This window comes from Mus caroli, chromosome 10 (genome assembly GCF_900094665.2).
Source record: "Mus caroli chromosome 10, CAROLI_EIJ_v1.1, whole genome shotgun sequence".
NCBI classification, from domain to species: domain Eukaryota; kingdom Metazoa; phylum Chordata; class Mammalia; order Rodentia; family Muridae; genus Mus; species Mus caroli.
The window spans coordinates 109,034,647-109,051,296 of NC_034579.1; the positions used below are offsets into that span (position 1 = coordinate 109,034,647).

Sequence of the window (16,650 nt, forward strand, 5' to 3'; positions counted from 1 at the left end):
AGGGAGGGAGGGAGGGAGGGAGGGAGGGAGGGAGGGATAGGGGGAGGGGAAAACAAAATGGTAGAGAGTTCTGTTTAAACTTACTGTGATGACCCCTGCCTATAGTCCCAGCCCTTGAAAAGGATCCCAAGGTCAAGGCCCCCTCAAGCTGTACAGTGCAACCTTGTCTCAGAAAAGAAAATGTTTACAATCTTCCTGTGAGTCAAAGTTCTCAGACAGCTCTGAACGTCACTCACTGTAGCTCCCTCTTGAACTGGGAGAGAAAAGCAGGAAATGTCGATGATGTCCCTGTGGAGCACAACCAGTCCCGGGCTGAGCACTGTCTGATGTCAGTGGCTCTGTCGTGTACTGAGTGTGTAAGTGCAGGAGGAGCACTTACACAACCACTGTGGAGTTGGAGCGAGGAAGGACTGACCTTCCCTGGGATGGACTTAGCACAGGCTAGATGACAAAACTTCTCGGAGGGAAGAAGTCATTAGGTAGAGCCGGCAAGTTAGCATGGGATAGAAGTCATGTTCTAATCAGACTTGACGAATGGGGAAGCCCATATCCACAGGCATACTACTGACCTATTAGCAGCCCACAGAAGGAAGGAGTATTAGAAGATAAACAGCCTCCTATTGGTCACAGAAAGCAATACCATGCAGAATTTATCTTTCCTGAAGTGGGAGAGTTCTCTGATGACTTAGCCTAGTATAATACTTCTGTCCAGTATTTAAACGAGGCATGTCTCTGTCTATACCCCCACACACTTTCGTCAGAGCGACTTGAGTTTTACGTGTGCACCCTATTGTTAGTGATAGGTTCGCTTATCCAGCCATTGCAGTTTAATGTCAGTGACCCATAGAGAGATCACATGATAACTTCCCCTGTCTTTCATTTCCTTTCCCTCTCTGGCTGACAAAATTATACAAAACATTCATTTCAATTGAATATTTTGGCCCAAAAGTTAACACAGTGCCTGAAGTATTATATCTTCCTCAGGAGCCTGGCTGGGGCTGGGAGGATGGTCCAGCCAAGCACATGGCTTGCCCGATGTGAGCAATCTAGTAAGCCGGGAACACAGGTGGAAAACTGGAAAGTCAGGAAACTGAGACTTGAAAGGGGCGTTTGCCATGATGATCCGAAGTTATATTAAAAATCTTAGGGTTTCTTCATACAGACTATGGTGAATCCGGGAGGATCTTTTTAATGCAGAGTGCCGATGTGGTATGCACATTTGGAACACAGTTAATAGAGGATCTAGGGTTTGGATTTGGAAAACTCAGAGAGAAACAAGGTAGAAAGCCACAGCAATAGTCCAAACAAGAAATAATGAGGCACTGAACTAAGGCAGGGTCAGGGTCCTGAGAAATGGAGGTAGGAGGTGTTCCAGAGCTGAGAGCCACAGGGCTTTGTCTTGATTGAAGGTGAGAAAGATAAAGACTCGGGTTTAGAGCTCTGGTGGGCAGTGGTGGTGTGAGCCCAGGACTGTGGTGTAGAGAATTGGTGGGCAGTAGTGTCATGAGTCCAGATTAGAGAAATGAGAGGAAATTATGAGGGAAGAAAATGCACTTTGCATTTCAAGTATGAAGTTTCTGGGGAGTACCAGAAACTTTTGGCTGGTACTTGGAATGAAAGTTCTAGAACTCTGTATGGGCAAGAGATGAAAACGGAATGCATGCTAAGAGAAGACAGGGGAAGGCTTAGAACTGACATAAAGAGAAGAGGGTGTCTGTATCTCACTGTGTGTTATACTTTCAACATCATGCGCATCCTCTTTGCCGTAATTCATCAAAGCATTGCTTTTAACAGCTACTAAAACCCCAGTGTGTGGATGTATCAAAACTCATGCAGTTATTTCGTTATGAATAGATATTTAAGTGGCTCTGATTTTTTTTTGTCCACATCTCTAACTAATGTGTCATCAAGATATTATTCACAGATATGAAATTACCTGACTAAAAGATAATAAAGTTTTGGAAAAAAAAAAACACAGTACAGTTAAGGATGCTATAGAAAAAGCCACAAGCATAAAGGAACTTGCCCCACTGCTCAATAAAATTTCAGAAATTCAGAGTCACAAAAGAGGAAGGTAAACATTGTACACAAGGATATACATCACAAAAACAAAAAAAAGTATGCATTCATTAAACCAAGAAGATTTTAAAAGTTACATATGGCTTTCCTATGATAGAATGGTGTGGCCATCTTAGAGAAAATTGTTGCAGTGAGAGGTTCTACTGGTTTGGTTATGTCTTCTATTTGTTCTGTTTTGTTAATTTTAGCCTTTCGAGTCAGGATACCCCTAGGTAGCCCAGGCTAGCCTCAGATTCACAAACATACTCCCTTGGCCTTCTGAGTACTGAGAGTTGTAGGGATAATCTCCTGTGCCCTGTGTGGAAGCATCACCTGTCAATAAAAGTCAGATGGCCAATAAGCTGAGACAGAATTAGAAGGTGGGACATCCGGCAGAGAGGAACTCTGGGAAAGAGGCATGGGAATTTCGCCACCTGGACTTGCAGGAACTCAGATGTATGAAACTGAGGAGAGGCCATGTGACAGACATAAAATAGTATTAATGGGCTTATATAAGTTGTGAGGTAGTCAGGAAACAAGCCTAGCTTACAGCCTAGGCATTTATTAATAAAATATAGCCTCTGAGTTGTTATTCTAGAACTGAGTCACAGGTGAAAAAGCCCACGGTTACAGGGAGTACCAGAGTCAGCCACCACGGCTATCCTGAGAAATTGTTTTTAAGGGAAATGAGTCTTTCAGAACAGATAACAGTCTTGAGCAAAGTTCATCAATGCTCTGGGTGTGGTGTCAACTCTTGTTTTCTTTCCACTGGTGAATCTGCCTTTTGAGATCCTAGGGAGGGTCTGGAAGAACTTCCCTCATGCAGATAAGAATACTTCAGAGGGAACCCTGTGCAGCTTTCTGGGGCTGTGAGAGGCAGGGGCAGGAAGTATGAGAGACCTGGCCCTGAAGCTGCCAATTCAACACTTGGATCAATTTCTGGACCCCAGCACAGCCACACAAACTCACTAACTTCTCAGAGTAACAGCACACTTGGTTGTCCTCTGATTTTCACTCACATACATACACACATCCATGCGTGGCCATATATGCAAGTACACACCTATAAAATTTGTTCACTTTTTAATAGTGGGTCCTCCATTTGTTTTTGATGTGTGTGTGTGTGTGTGTGTGTGTGTGTGTGTGTGTGTGTTTTGATTGGTTGGTTTTGAGTGCCATTTTGAAACTAGTGTTCTGGGTTATAAAATTATATCCATGTTATCAAAATTCCCCATTTCGTTTTTTAAGTAGGAGAGCATACAAAAAAGCCTGTAATACAGTATTGGGGTGAATCATATTTAGGATTTTAACCTTTATAAAAACCATGTAGTTGTCTCATTTTGGCCGGTTTTGACTATAGTTTTCTTTATTGGTTCTTGTTTTTCACCGAAGTTTAGCTAGCTGCTGGAGCTGGAGAGATGGCTCAGTGGTTGCTCTTCCAGAGGTCCTGAATTCAATTCCTAGCAGCCACATGATGCTCACAACCATCTGTAATGAGACCTGATGCTCTTTTCTGGTGTATATGAAGACAACGCACTCATATACACAATATAAATAAGTAAATAAATAAGTCTTTTTAAAAAAGAAAATTCAGCTGTGTTTGTGTGTGTGTGTGTGTGTGTATGGTACAACCTTTACAAAAGCTAAAGGATCATGAATTTTAAGGTAGATTGGGATACATATCCAGTCCCTGTATCAAGTCCCTACCCCTCAAAAAGTTTTATGTGGCACAGAAATGTTAAGAAATATAGGCCCCCAAAAAATCCAAGAAAAAAATTTTCCACTTAGATTCTTTGAAGAATGGGCAGCCATGTTGGATTTATATTGACACCCTGTCATAAAGGCAGCTATGGTCATTATCAAAGTGCAGTGTAGATGTGATTCATGGAAGGGTTAATCCAGTGGCAACAGATGTGTGTCAGATGTACTTCACATCCTCTGTTTATCCTTCCTCCCAGGAACTGAGAGGTTTTGCCTTATCTGTCTTTTGATAAATCAAAGAAGTTTTAATAGCTAGCTCCAGAGTGAGAGGTCAAGGAGACACGGTGTTTCTGAGGCTGCTCCAGAGTTCTGTCTGCTCTGCGTATCAATGTAGCTTGCTTCTGAGTGTTTTCTTAGATCCAACACTTCCTATTTAATTGATTTGGTATCATTTAAACAAACCAGAGGACCTTGGTCATAGCGAGTATCAATGTAAACACAGCTTAGCATACTAAGAGAGAGAGACTTATCCGCTGTGAGCTTTTGAAACCTCAAAACCCACCCCCAGTGAGGCCACACCTCCCCTAAAAAGACCACACCTCCCAATCCTTCCCAAACAGTTCCACTGACTGGGAGCCAAGCACTGAAACACAGGAGCCTACAAGGGCCTTTCTTATTCAAACCACTGCATCTACCAACCTCAGAGGATTATGCGAGGGATCAAGTGAAACGTTGATAGTGGAGCCCCTATGCATGCTAACATTATTTAGCTGATGCACTATGCCCACGTTCTGTCTCTCCCATATAGTAACAGAGCCTACATGAAACCAAATTTTTAATTCATTCAGAGCCATTTCTCATGCGATGGTACACAGCTTTAACTCATACAGCAAACATATCTTTGGCTTTAAGTATAACCATGAAATGGGCATGCTATTTGGTAATCAGATTCCTAGCTGTGGCTCCCCTTGTGTTCCAATTTTCTATAAACTACTTATTTCAAAGAATCAAAGTTTGCAGTGCTTTCGGTCTGATAATTACTTGTTTATATAAGACATAGATGGTCCTCTCAAAACCCCTTTTCTCCTCCCAATTATGGATTTTTCGGATTAATAGATAATTTTACTGAAAGGGTGAGCCCAGTTGGCAGAACAGTAGTGGTGACTTGGGGTTGTATTTGCCTCTGCAGCAAGCTACTTTGACTCACTCACAGTTGGTGAAGTTTCCTAAAACTATCTGCAAGACAGCTTTCTCTGCTTCTTTCCTGGCCCAGGTTCCACAACAATAAATAGGCCCAAAAACTCGGTTGATGACGATAATTTAAACATGAACTTGTGCTCCTTGAAACAACTACATTTACAGCCCCAGCCCAGCCCCCAGCTGGTATTCAAAAGCAGCCACACTTATCTGATCTCTGTTTCTATTTTCCTCCAATGCAAGAGGGTGTGGGGCTCAGTGTGTAAAAATAAGCTATTGTAGCTTAGAATGGAGGTGGGATGCCAATTAAGGGTGTTTGATCAACAAGTCACACCGCACTGGCTGCTGGGAGCTGCCTGCCAACTGCTTTTCTGATAAAGAATCGAGGAAAACACCAAGAAGCCCAAGGAAGCTTAGAAAGGAAGAGAACCATGCTTCTATGTTCAAGATATTTGTCACTCGAATCAGGGTGCACATGCCAGGCTCCTGCCAGGCCGATGTCCCCCATTGATTTTGAGAGTCACCTCCCTTTAAAAAGGACACTCCTGCTCAGGGCTGATCACGGACAATGGACATGGGTGTTACACCACTGGGCTACAACATAACTCTTTCATTGGTCAACTCTTGCCAGGATTCTGTCAGTCTTCCTGGATTCACCGGGAAGATGTGAGTCCTAGGATTCACAATGGTTTAGAAAATCACTGCGGCTCCACTGAGAGAAGCCAGTCAAATGGTTAGTCTGAGTACAGATGGTAGCGGGAGACTGCCCAGTAGATCTTGCCAGTCAAGCATGAGGAGGTGAGTTTGACTACCAAGCATCTACTTAAGAAGCCTGGCACTGTGGTGTGCTCCTGTAATCCCAGAGCTGCTAACTGGAGGATCACCCGCAGATTCAGTGACTCAAGGGAATGAGGTGGACAGTAATAGTGCGGGACATTGGACATCCTCTTCTGGCCTCTGCATGTGGATGCATTGGTTTTGTGTACACACACACACACACACACACTCACTCACTCACACACATACTCACACACACACACTCACACACTCACACACAGAGTCAGATATTTGGCAACACATAGATACAAAGTGAAACAACTCACTCTACCTTTAAATTTTTGAATTTTAAAATTTTTATTTATTTATATATGGCAGGGAGGTGGGGTGGGTGTAGGGGCATGGCCAGAGCAAATGATGACCTTGTGGAGTGAGTCCTCCGCTGTCACCTATGGGATCAAAGCATCAAACTCAGGCCACCAATTAAGCAAGCCGAGCCCTTCTGCCAGACCCCCTACCCTCCCCACCCCCACTCCCAGCCCCACTCCCCACTCTCTGGTTTTAATATTAACATGAGATCAGTCTGGGCTGCACATGTAAATCAAGCTGAGATGGTCTCCACTTCACTGCAAAGAGTAGAAATGTGAAGACTTGGGGCTGAAGAGATGGCTCAGTGGTTAAGAGCACTGACTGTTCTTCTGAAGGTTCTGAGTTCAAGTCCCAGCAACCACATGGTGGCTCACAACCATCCCTAGTGAGATCTGATGCCCTCTTCTGGGGTGTCTGAAGACGCTACAGTGTACTTACAAATAGTGATAAGTAAATCTTTTTTTTAAAAAAAGTGAAGACTTGTGAGTTCACTATAGCAGGTGAGAGAAGCCACTGCACCACATGGCAGGTTTTCTTCCTGGCGCTTGAGTGTCACTGGCATGATAAGGCCCCGGAGCTGTGTTTCTCACATAGTGTGTGTCTTCCCTTTAATTCTGCGAACCTGTGACCGCTTTGCTGGAATTTCAAATGTGTCTGTATCTAGGTTTCTTCCAATGTCCATACAGCTTCACCATACATGTGAAGCATCAAATATCCGAGGAATATAAGACCCTAAATGATGGCAATAGGTCAAAGAATTTCGACATAAATGTGTATATGTTTGGGGAATTATCACTCAGGAACATTAGGATATAGAAGCAAGGGGGACCAGAGAGGTGGCTCAATGGTTAGAGGCACTTGCTATTCTTCCAGAGGACCAGAGCTCAGCTCCCAGCACCCACATTAGGTGATATGCCTATAACTCAAGCTCTAGAGAATCGGGTGACCTCATCTGGGCTTAAATGGCACCCACACTTCTGTGAGTGTACATGTGTGTAGGCACATGCACACACAAATAAGCAATAATTTTTACAAAGCATACCAACGACAGCTGGTAAGAAGAGTGAGCTGATAGAGTGCTTGCCTCCCACCCTGATACGCTAGGTTAAATTCCTGAGCCCCACATAGTGGACAGAGAGAACTGACTCCAACAAGCCACCCTCTAACATCCACACATGAGCCATGGCATGTATATGCCTACACATGCATACACACACCTAATGCAAAATAAGCAAAATGTAATAATAAATCAAAACATATTAGTACTGAAATGTTTTAAGTGTTTACTGTATGCCAGGCTTTGTCCCACGTACTTAGCATGTATGAAGTCATGAGGAAACTGTGCTCAGAGAATTCAACTGTCCTGCTTATAGTAGAACTAAAATTTGGATCTATGTCCTCAGAGTCCAAAGTCTGCACTTTAATCACCATGTTACGTCCTTCTGTTTCCAATATCATTATTATTGGTCCTATTAAGTCCTTTACAGAGGATCCATTATAAAAACATGTTGGTCACAATTGTGTCCCACATTAATGTCAGTCAGTCTCATAAGTGAGAAACATCACCAGACCTGACAAAGGATAATACTACACCTGTCTTGCATGCCAGGGGATCTTCGTTCTGTGGGCATCTAATATGTTACAAACATTCCTATTAGACATGTTGGTTTGAAGTGGCAGGACTTGGTGCTTTGGCTCTCCTACCACGGGAGAAAACATTTCTTTTACCTGTTAGTTATTGAGGTTAAAAATCCTTTAACTCTCATTAGAGTCTGGGGAAATGTTGCCTGTCATTATGACTGCTACGGAGTTACTAGTAAAACGTGACAAGCACTTATAAAACACAGATTTTATTATGTCTGGTCATCATAGAGTTCACCTCATCTTTGGATCTTTACAGAATAATAAAACTGACTCTTGAATTACTTTAATTAAATGGAAAAAATGGATGCCTTTGAAAAAAGAGAGCTACAAAGCTTTGCTGTTCTTTTCCCCACAGAAATGTGTGCTCTACTGGCCAGAAAAGAGAGGGATTTACGGCAAGGTTGAGGTCCTGGTCACTGGGGTGACCGAATGTGATAACTACACCGTCCGCAACCTCGTCTTAAAGGTAAGATCGTGAGCTGTTGCTGTCTTCACAGTAAGTGAGGGCAGGGGGTTACAGTTCTCCTTTCTTAAGTCCTAACAGATACAACTTGTGAAAGCTAGATAGTACTGAGAACAAAGGCAAGCTATCGATGTTCCTTGTTGTCTGACACCGTTAGCCTATGAAGTAATTATTGCCTATTGAATTAATGTAAGTAGACATTAAGGAAGTTCACCTTGCAGGACGTTGGGGGTTCAGCTACTTTTCACTTAGAGGACATTTCTGACTTAGCTTCTAGAAGGGTCTTAACTAGAGGCTTATGCAGGAGACCTGACCGGGACCTTTATGCTAACGTCATTATGGTCTAAGCAGGTTTAAATGAGAGCCACTGAAGAGAAAGTCTATACTGACATATGGCTGTGCATAGAAAGATGAACCTGCGGTGCTCATGTGATCTTAAAAAACTTGGAGTTACGGTCATTCCCAGGGGCAATCCTAGACCAGTTTCAGTCTTAGGAGTGTGGTCCTACTTAACTCATGGGGTAGCTGATGCTAACCAGTGTTGCCATGGGGCAGCAGGTGCTAGCCAGGGTTGCCATGGGGCACCAAATGATAGCCAGTGTTGCCATGGGGCAGCGGATGCTAACCAGTGTTGCCATGGTATTATTTTCATTTTTAAAGAACAACCTATCTAAAGACCTCAATCCTATCAGCAGCCTACTCCTGGGATAGAAGCATCACAAAGAAGAGAGTGAAGGCAGGGCCCAAGGGTGCTTCTTAATTAAAAAGTGTAGCAGAGGAAGGCTTTTCAGAAACCTGCACATGACTGATCAGACATAGGCCTCCTACCTGGGCTGTGGGTATTAAGATGGTGTGTGTGAGCCTCTGCTCAGAGTGTAGCCTCAGGGATTGCACATAGCTCCTTTACTGGTAGGGAGCCTCGGTGTTAGGTAATTTGAGATATGTATAGAACTATTTGGATTGGGTATCCAGCAAACCTTCATATGTCTGCTACTATGTTTATACATAATCTGTCAAAACTTAGACACCAGGGAACACAATCTATCCCTTTCTTTCTGGTTATATTTTTCACCTCTTAAGCAGGACATGGTGGCACATGCTTTTAATCCCACCACTCAGGAGGCAGAGGCAGAAGGATCTCTGTGAGTTTGAGGTCATCCTAGTCTTACATAGTGAGTTCCAGACCAGTCAGGGCTATATAGTGAGACCCTGTTCCAAACAACAGCAAGGTTTTTGGCTACTAAAGTGTATTATGAGTATATACTCAGTGTATAGTATGTATGTGATCTATAATCTCTGTGATGGATACAGATACAGACCTGGATTCTTAGAGAGAGAAGACACGCAGCTTCCCTGTCAGCCCAGGGCACTCACAGTAAAGCTTTCTCAAGGTGAAAGGGTATTTTTGGAAAGTGTCTAGATTTTTCTCCCTATCTAGAAGTTAGCAGCCAGCAAGAGGAGGAAGCCAAAGGAGGCACTTAGTGCTGTTATGTAGTGAAGGTACCTTTTAGTTCCACAAAGGAATAAGTAATTTGGCGATTGTCGCTATTTCCAGCAAGGAAGTCACACCCAGCATGTGAAGCACTACTGGTACACTTCATGGCCGGATCACAAGACTCCAGACAGTGCCCAGCCCCTTCTGCAGCTCATGTTGGATGTGGAAGAAGACAGACTGGCCTCTGAAGGCCGAGGGCCTGTGGTTGTCCACTGCAGGTAAGGTGCGAACCGACCCTCCTGCCAAGCAGCTCTCTGCTCTGTAACTACAGAACAGACAGAAGTAGGCCTTAGCTCCCAGAATGGAACTTAGTAGTAAATTACATATTGATTAAAAATGTATTAATATCCTAAGACTTAGCCAAAATGATAGTTACAGAAATGAATGAGAGCTCTGGGGATATTTTAACGCAGACAGCAAACGGATTTCTAGGTCTAAATAAATGCCTGCGTGAGCAGATCTTAACCCATCATCTGAAACTGAAACTTCACTTGAAACTCGTTTTTGTTCATTTTTCTCTCCATGGTCACAGGCATGCTAAGAGCTGCAGATAGCTTTAAGATTGTTGTTGTTGTTGTTGTTGTTGTTGTTGTTTTAAGAGACTACCTGAACTGTGTCTTGGCAGCACTTATTACTTTAGCAGATTTGGTGAAGAGTTAACCATTTTTAGAGATAGCTCATGAAAACGAGAAGCTACTGCATGCAGTGGGGAGCAGACAAGTGGTCATTTATTTTAAGGAAGACAAAGCGCATTCGGGGTATGGAGGCCAGGTAGATGAGGTGACAGCAGTGGCTGTCCACGGGGTTTTCTTCCTAGTGCCTGCCTTGAAGTTAACCTCCCATAACTGGCCTTCCCCCTTGCTTTCCTTTTCAAGTGACTAAAGCAGGTAATTTACATGAGTTTCCAGGATGGGCCGAGGGTTCCATATTTTTCCAAAATAACTGACATTGATGTTTAACTTTCCAAGTATCCTAAAAAGGAGCTTGATAAAATATGTGATTTTAGATTTCTCATGCTCTCTTTCTGCCTTGAAACTGTGTGGATTAATTGAAAGTTTTCATTAAAAAAGAAAAACCTTTTTAAAGCCTACTTTCTAGCGTTAGACTTTATCCTAAACCCTTGGAGCTAAAGAGGAAACGACCAGTTGGGCACAGTTGAGGGCTAGAGCTATCTCCCACCCAAAGTCATTAAGCAGTAAGGATATGTAAGCTGAAAGAGGCACTTCCCCTATAAAATCAAGGGCCCCCTCTGATTAACGCTTCCAAGAATGAGGCCCTCTTTGTTTCCTCCACTCTGTATCCAATGTTGACAGTTATCTTTGGCCCTTCTTACAACTCTATTTGCAGTATCTAATCAGTTAGCAGATTGCCTTTCCCTTCAAAGCTTCTCCCATAATCACACTTCCTGTTCATCCACCCTAGTCCAGACCCTTATGACCTCATCCGTGTAGTTTAGAAGTAGTTGACTAATTGCACACACATACCCTTCTCCCTCGGGCCACTCTGGCCTAGCCTATGTGCTTCTCTGAGGTGATATTCCTGAAAATGTTTACCTGACGTGCAGTCCATGTTCAAAACTGGTGGATGGAGTCCCATCACCTGGAGCAGCAGTGCTTAGCCTTGACTCTGAGGATACACCACAGGGATGACTGAATCCCGTGGCACTAATGAACAAGTTTGAATGCATATATGAGATTCTTTCTGGAAAGTTCCCATCAGATTCTTTTAAATGTTCTTCAAAGTATACAGGATGTAGTTCATACTCCTTAGCCTCCTGGGTATGATCTTAGTTCCCCTGCCTGGCCCTGTTTCCTGCTTTTCTATTCAAAGGACCTTCTTCTCCACTGCAGCTAATCTATTGCCTGTCACAAGTCACACATTCTGTTTGCATCAATTCTTTCCCCAGATTATTGTTTCACCTGGGATCGATGTTCTCATTCATGGTAGACAAAGTACCTGCCCTTCCTAAGACATGATGCAAATCCTATTTCTTCAGAAAATCGAAGTCTTTATGGACACTTTGATTAAACAGACCTATTCCTTATAAATGTCATTTAGTTACATTTGTCTGAAGAAAAACATGGTAAATATGTGAAATAATTATGATTCATTACATAAGGCACATATGGTAGGAGCAAAAAAACAACAAAAGATTCCGAGTTTAATGGTTGTTATGTTAAGATTTTCTAGGTCACAAGTAGCAAGATGAATAGGATAGAGATTGTGCTTGACCACTGGGGACCAGCACCCGTGTTTGAGTAAAGAGGAAACAATGTCCTTAGTCTGGAACAGTGATCCAAGAAGCTGTACCATGAGCCAATCCAGGAAAAGTCCTGAGAGCTGAAAAGCATCATGATGCCCTCAATGATCATGAAATGGAGACACACTGAGGATGTGAATACTCTACACAGAGGAAAGCATCCATCCCAAAGGCTCAGTTGAGCTAGAAAATAGAAACAAAATAACAGATGGGATGTTGGGGTGAAAGAGGTACAGATGTGGAAGAAGACTTCCTAGGCTAGAGAGCCTTGTAGCTGATGGATGGGTTAGGCCGTTGAGGGCAAGATACACAGATGCGTCTATTTAAATATATTGAACATGTGAAATATAGTACCATAAAAAGTTCCACATAGGTGAAATTTGGGGATTTTAGATACAAAGTTGAGAGGAATTTACATAAAGACAGTGATCAAAAATGGGGGTTGGTGAAGTTGATTCTATACACTTACTATAGATTTGCTAACTGAGGCAGGTAAGTGCGTAAGTTCCCCAAGACACACAATATTTCTGTCCAGTTATCATCTCAGTGTCAATGACCTGAAAGTACGTTCCTCTAGTTCCATCCTCTCCCCTAAATAGAAATGAATCTTCAGTTACTCACTAGGCCTCAGCATCTAACTGCACCTCCCAGTCAGCCCCCTTCCCAGAATTCCCTCTTGCTCCTGTGAAAACACCCTCTTTTTTGTCCTTTAGGCCTAGGTCTCTCTGACTTTTTGTTTTCCCACTGTTCATCACAATTGCAATGTATCTAAATCTTTCCTTTCAACTGCCCATTCCTCACCATATTCTTTCTAGAACTTTCTAGAACAATTATACTATCTGCTCACCATTCTCCCAACCCCTCACCTCCTTCCTCCACACTCATCCTACTACTTATAACTAAATGAAAAAAAATCTATTTTTTGCCCAGCAAGGCTGGGTTACTACTACTCAATAGGCTACTTGATTCATATCAGTTTTATCACTGTTATTAGTTATTAGTTATTAATTAGTTATTACTCTTTGTAGTTTCAAGGTTAAAAGCATACATTTAAGAGAATGTCACTTACTTCACTCTCTTTCTTTATCTCCTCGTTCCTTTTCTTTCCCATTCAGCGCGGGGATTGGGAGAACTGGGTGTTTCATCGCTACATCCATTGGCTGTCAACAATTGAAAGAAGAAGGAGTTGTAGACGCACTAAGTATTGTCTGCCAGCTCCGTGTAGACAGGTACGTGGACCGGGGGTGGCATCATAGAGGCCATGCATCTGAGCAGAGCTGTCCACCGCAACTTCACTTAATCAAGATCACTTCATAAACATGACAGCTCTATGATCCTAAGTCTCTGTACTAAAGAACAAGCATTGTGTATGGGTTCCACATTTTGTCTATCATGAACAATGATGATATTTATTTTAGACTCTTTTTTTCAATTCTTTGGAGTATTATACTGGACCCTATGTTAATCTTGCTGGTAATTCCCAAGCAGTCAAGAGACAATTTTCTACAAGAATTCTAGGTTTTTTTCCCACATCCTACCACTTTTTTTTTTCATTTTTTAAAACCACAGCAGCCATCCAATGTGTGCAAGCGGGACGATCACCCTTGTGATGGTCAACACTAAGCTTGAAAACAACACAAAGGAGAAACTTCTTGCCCCGTAGCCAAGCCTGGGTGGTGGATGGAGAGCTGGGGCAGTGATAGAGATCAAAAGTAGATGCCTCTTAAGAACAGCATGGTGGGGGGGTAGAGAGAGGGGGAGGGAGGGAGGGAGGGAGGGAGGGAAGAAGGAAGGAAGGAAGGAAGGAAGGAAGGAAGGAAGGAAATAGAGTTGTCCAAGTTGTTCAATAAATATTTTGAGCACTTACTAAGTAGTATGTTCTGGAATTGCAATAAAGGAAACATAGGAGCTATTCTGGAAATGCAAATAAGTGTGTGTGTGCCTGTGTGTATGTGTACATGTATGGGGGTGTGTGTGTATGTGTGTGTGCATACGTGTATCTCTGTGTATGTAGATGTGTGTATATCTGTATGTGTACATGTGTGTATATCTGTGTGTTCATGGCTGTGTGTGTGTGTGTGTGTGTGCCCTTAAAACAGTCTGTGGCACATAGAAGCCCCTGGTTTTCAGCATCTATATTACTTTACTCTCTCCCCTTCCTTTTCTGCCCTGGTTTAGAAGAGCCTGCCCATTGTGGCAGTTCAGACCCTGGGCTCTAACACTGAGTCTGCATCTTATCTTTCATGGCTTCCAATTGTGTGGTCTTTAAGTGGCTCACTTGGCTTCTTCATTTTCTAACTTTTTCTTCCAGAGAATGGAATTAATAATAGCGTATACTTCTCATTGTAATGGTTAAAAACAAAAACCCTGTAAATGTGAAGACCTGGCACATGATAAGCATTCCACCAAGTTTAAGTACAGTGACTATCAGTATAGGTAGTATCTAAATGTGCCCCTGTCAGTCACAGGGTCCTAGATACACTCACGGGTTACAAGCTGCACTTAAGTGGGCTGGAGCCTGTAATGTGCTTAAGCCCTCACCCTACATTTCCTAGCCTGACTTCACCCTCTCTGTTTCCTCATTTGCATATTCCAAATGCCACTACCTATAAAACTAATTCATTTTCTCATTTCTAATGGCCATCTTAGACTTGAAGGACCCTTTTGCTGGCACCCAGTACAATCCATAGACCCTGAAGGAGATCTAGGGCCCATGAGTGGGTTAAGGCACTTGCAACCAAACCCAAGGACCTGAGCTCAATCCCCAGGACCCACCTGGTGGAATGAGAGAGCCTGCTCCTTCCTACGAGTTGTCCTCTGATCTCCACTCATGTGCCTTAGTGTGTTCCCCAACAGATACGCCTACACGGAATAAATAAATGCAATTTAAAAACAACAAGTTTTAAGAGGATCTGATTGGTTCTCGTCAGATTTGGAGGCCTACTTTTGCCTCTTGGGTCCTCACTCAGAGGTTAAGGAAGTGCCTGGTAAGCCCAGCACTCTCACCATGTTGACTTGAATTACTAGTTCATACATTTATAAGTGAGCCCCAGTATAGGACCCTGACTCAGTTAGGGTTTTACTGCTAGGAACAGACACCATGACCAAGGCAACTCTTATAAGGACAACATTTAATTGGGGCTGGCTTACAGGTTCAGAGGTTCAGTCCATTATCATCAAGGTAGGAGCATGGCAACATCCAGGCAGGCATGGTGCAGGAAGAGCTGAGAGTTCAACATCTTCATCTGAAGGCTGCTAGCAGATGCCCCGGCCTGCTAGGCCTGCTCCTCCTTTTGGCTCCTATCATTGTTGAGCTTACCCTCCCCCCATCCTCTATCCCCCATCCCCCATCCCACCCACTTTAGTCTCTCTTTCCCAGTCACATTCCCCCACTGAATTGTTCTCCAGTTTGGAAAGGAATCACAATACATGCTTTTTAAATCCTATCAAATGCCTCCTCTATCTTCTCCTTTCCTTCCTAAAGCAAAAAGCCAGAAATTTTGGCCTTGGCTTCGCATCAGCACCAAGGTCTTCCCACAGGGCTAGAACTCTTGATTCTTGCTAGACTCTTGAAAACATAATCCAAATCCCCTGCTGATCGGAAGTTTGTCCTTGGATTTTAATCACAGCTGATATACATGTCAAATGTATTTAACTGATTTCATAAGACCCCTGTGCGGAAGTTCATTCCTGAAGCTCCTCCCTTGATAGACATTCTCAGCCTGTCTCCCTTTGTCTCTGACTTCCGTGGTCTGTCCCCCAGAAGCTGTCAAAACCATGACAGAAGTCCTCCCTCCTCCTTTCAGCTCGTCTTGCTGCTTTTTCTTCTCCACCCCTCACCTCTTGCCCTATATGGTTTGGTGGTTTCCTGAAGGAGCTTACTTACCTTTCGGAGTCCACTTGCCAGCTGACTGCTGCTAATGGCCTTACCTTGGACTCAGGCCTCTAATAAGAAAGCTAAGCCAGTCACACTCCCTACAGCTCAGAAGCTGAGGCAGGAGGATTCCCAGTTTGAGGTTAGCCTGGATTTTTTTTTTTCAGTGAGATCATGTCTCCAAAAAAAATAGAGAGGGGAGAAAGACAAAGAAAGAGAGGGAGAGAGGGAGACAGAGAGGGAGGCAGGGAGGAGGTAGAGAGGGAAGGAGGGGGAGGGAGGGAGGACAAGACTGAAGAGAAGGAAAGGGAAAGGGAGAGACAGAGGAGGGGGTGAAGGAAAGAAAGACAGGACTAAGGCAACAGGAGAAATACAGTCTTTAAAAGATACAAGCGTCATCTCTGTTCTCTTACACTGTGTCTTTCTTTAGTATGCCTTCAGCCTCTGTTCTTCCTTCATGATCTCCCTGGCCATCTTAGCCTTCTACTCAGGATCTCTCAGACATTTCAGAATGTGTTATTCAGCAGGCAGAAGTTTATCTCATTAAGATGTCTCCACCATGGTCTTCAAAGCACGTGACTCATCTAACTCACAAAATAAACTCAGAAGTACCATGGGTGGCAGTGGCAGGACATTCCTCTTCTCTTCTCATCTCATTCTTTCCTTTTTCCTTTTTCCTTTTTCCTTTTTCCTTTTTCCTTTCTTTTTTTTTTTTTCAAGAAAAAAAATCCATTAGGCCAGGCATAGTAGCACCTGCCTGTAATCCCAGCACTTGGAAGGTTGTGTCAGGAGTGGCTGGAGTTCAGAGTCAC

General features: G+C 43.3%; 1 protein-coding gene across 3 annotated transcripts in view; it reads left to right on the forward strand.

Moving 5' to 3' along the window:
- Ptprr (protein tyrosine phosphatase receptor type R) overlaps nucleotides 1–16,650 on the forward strand; it is a 247,876-nt gene that overhangs the window by 216,617 nt on the left and 14,609 nt on the right. For all 3 annotated transcript variants that reach the window (XM_021174212.2, XM_021174213.2, XM_029482860.1), the window contains 3 exons: nucleotides 8,102–8,212; nucleotides 9,765–9,922; nucleotides 13,080–13,193. In XM_021174212.2, coding sequence (XP_021029871.1) covers nucleotides 8,102–8,212; nucleotides 9,765–9,922; nucleotides 13,080–13,193 — 383 coding nt within the window. The remainder of the gene's footprint in view (nucleotides 1–8,101; nucleotides 8,213–9,764; nucleotides 9,923–13,079; nucleotides 13,194–16,650) is intronic.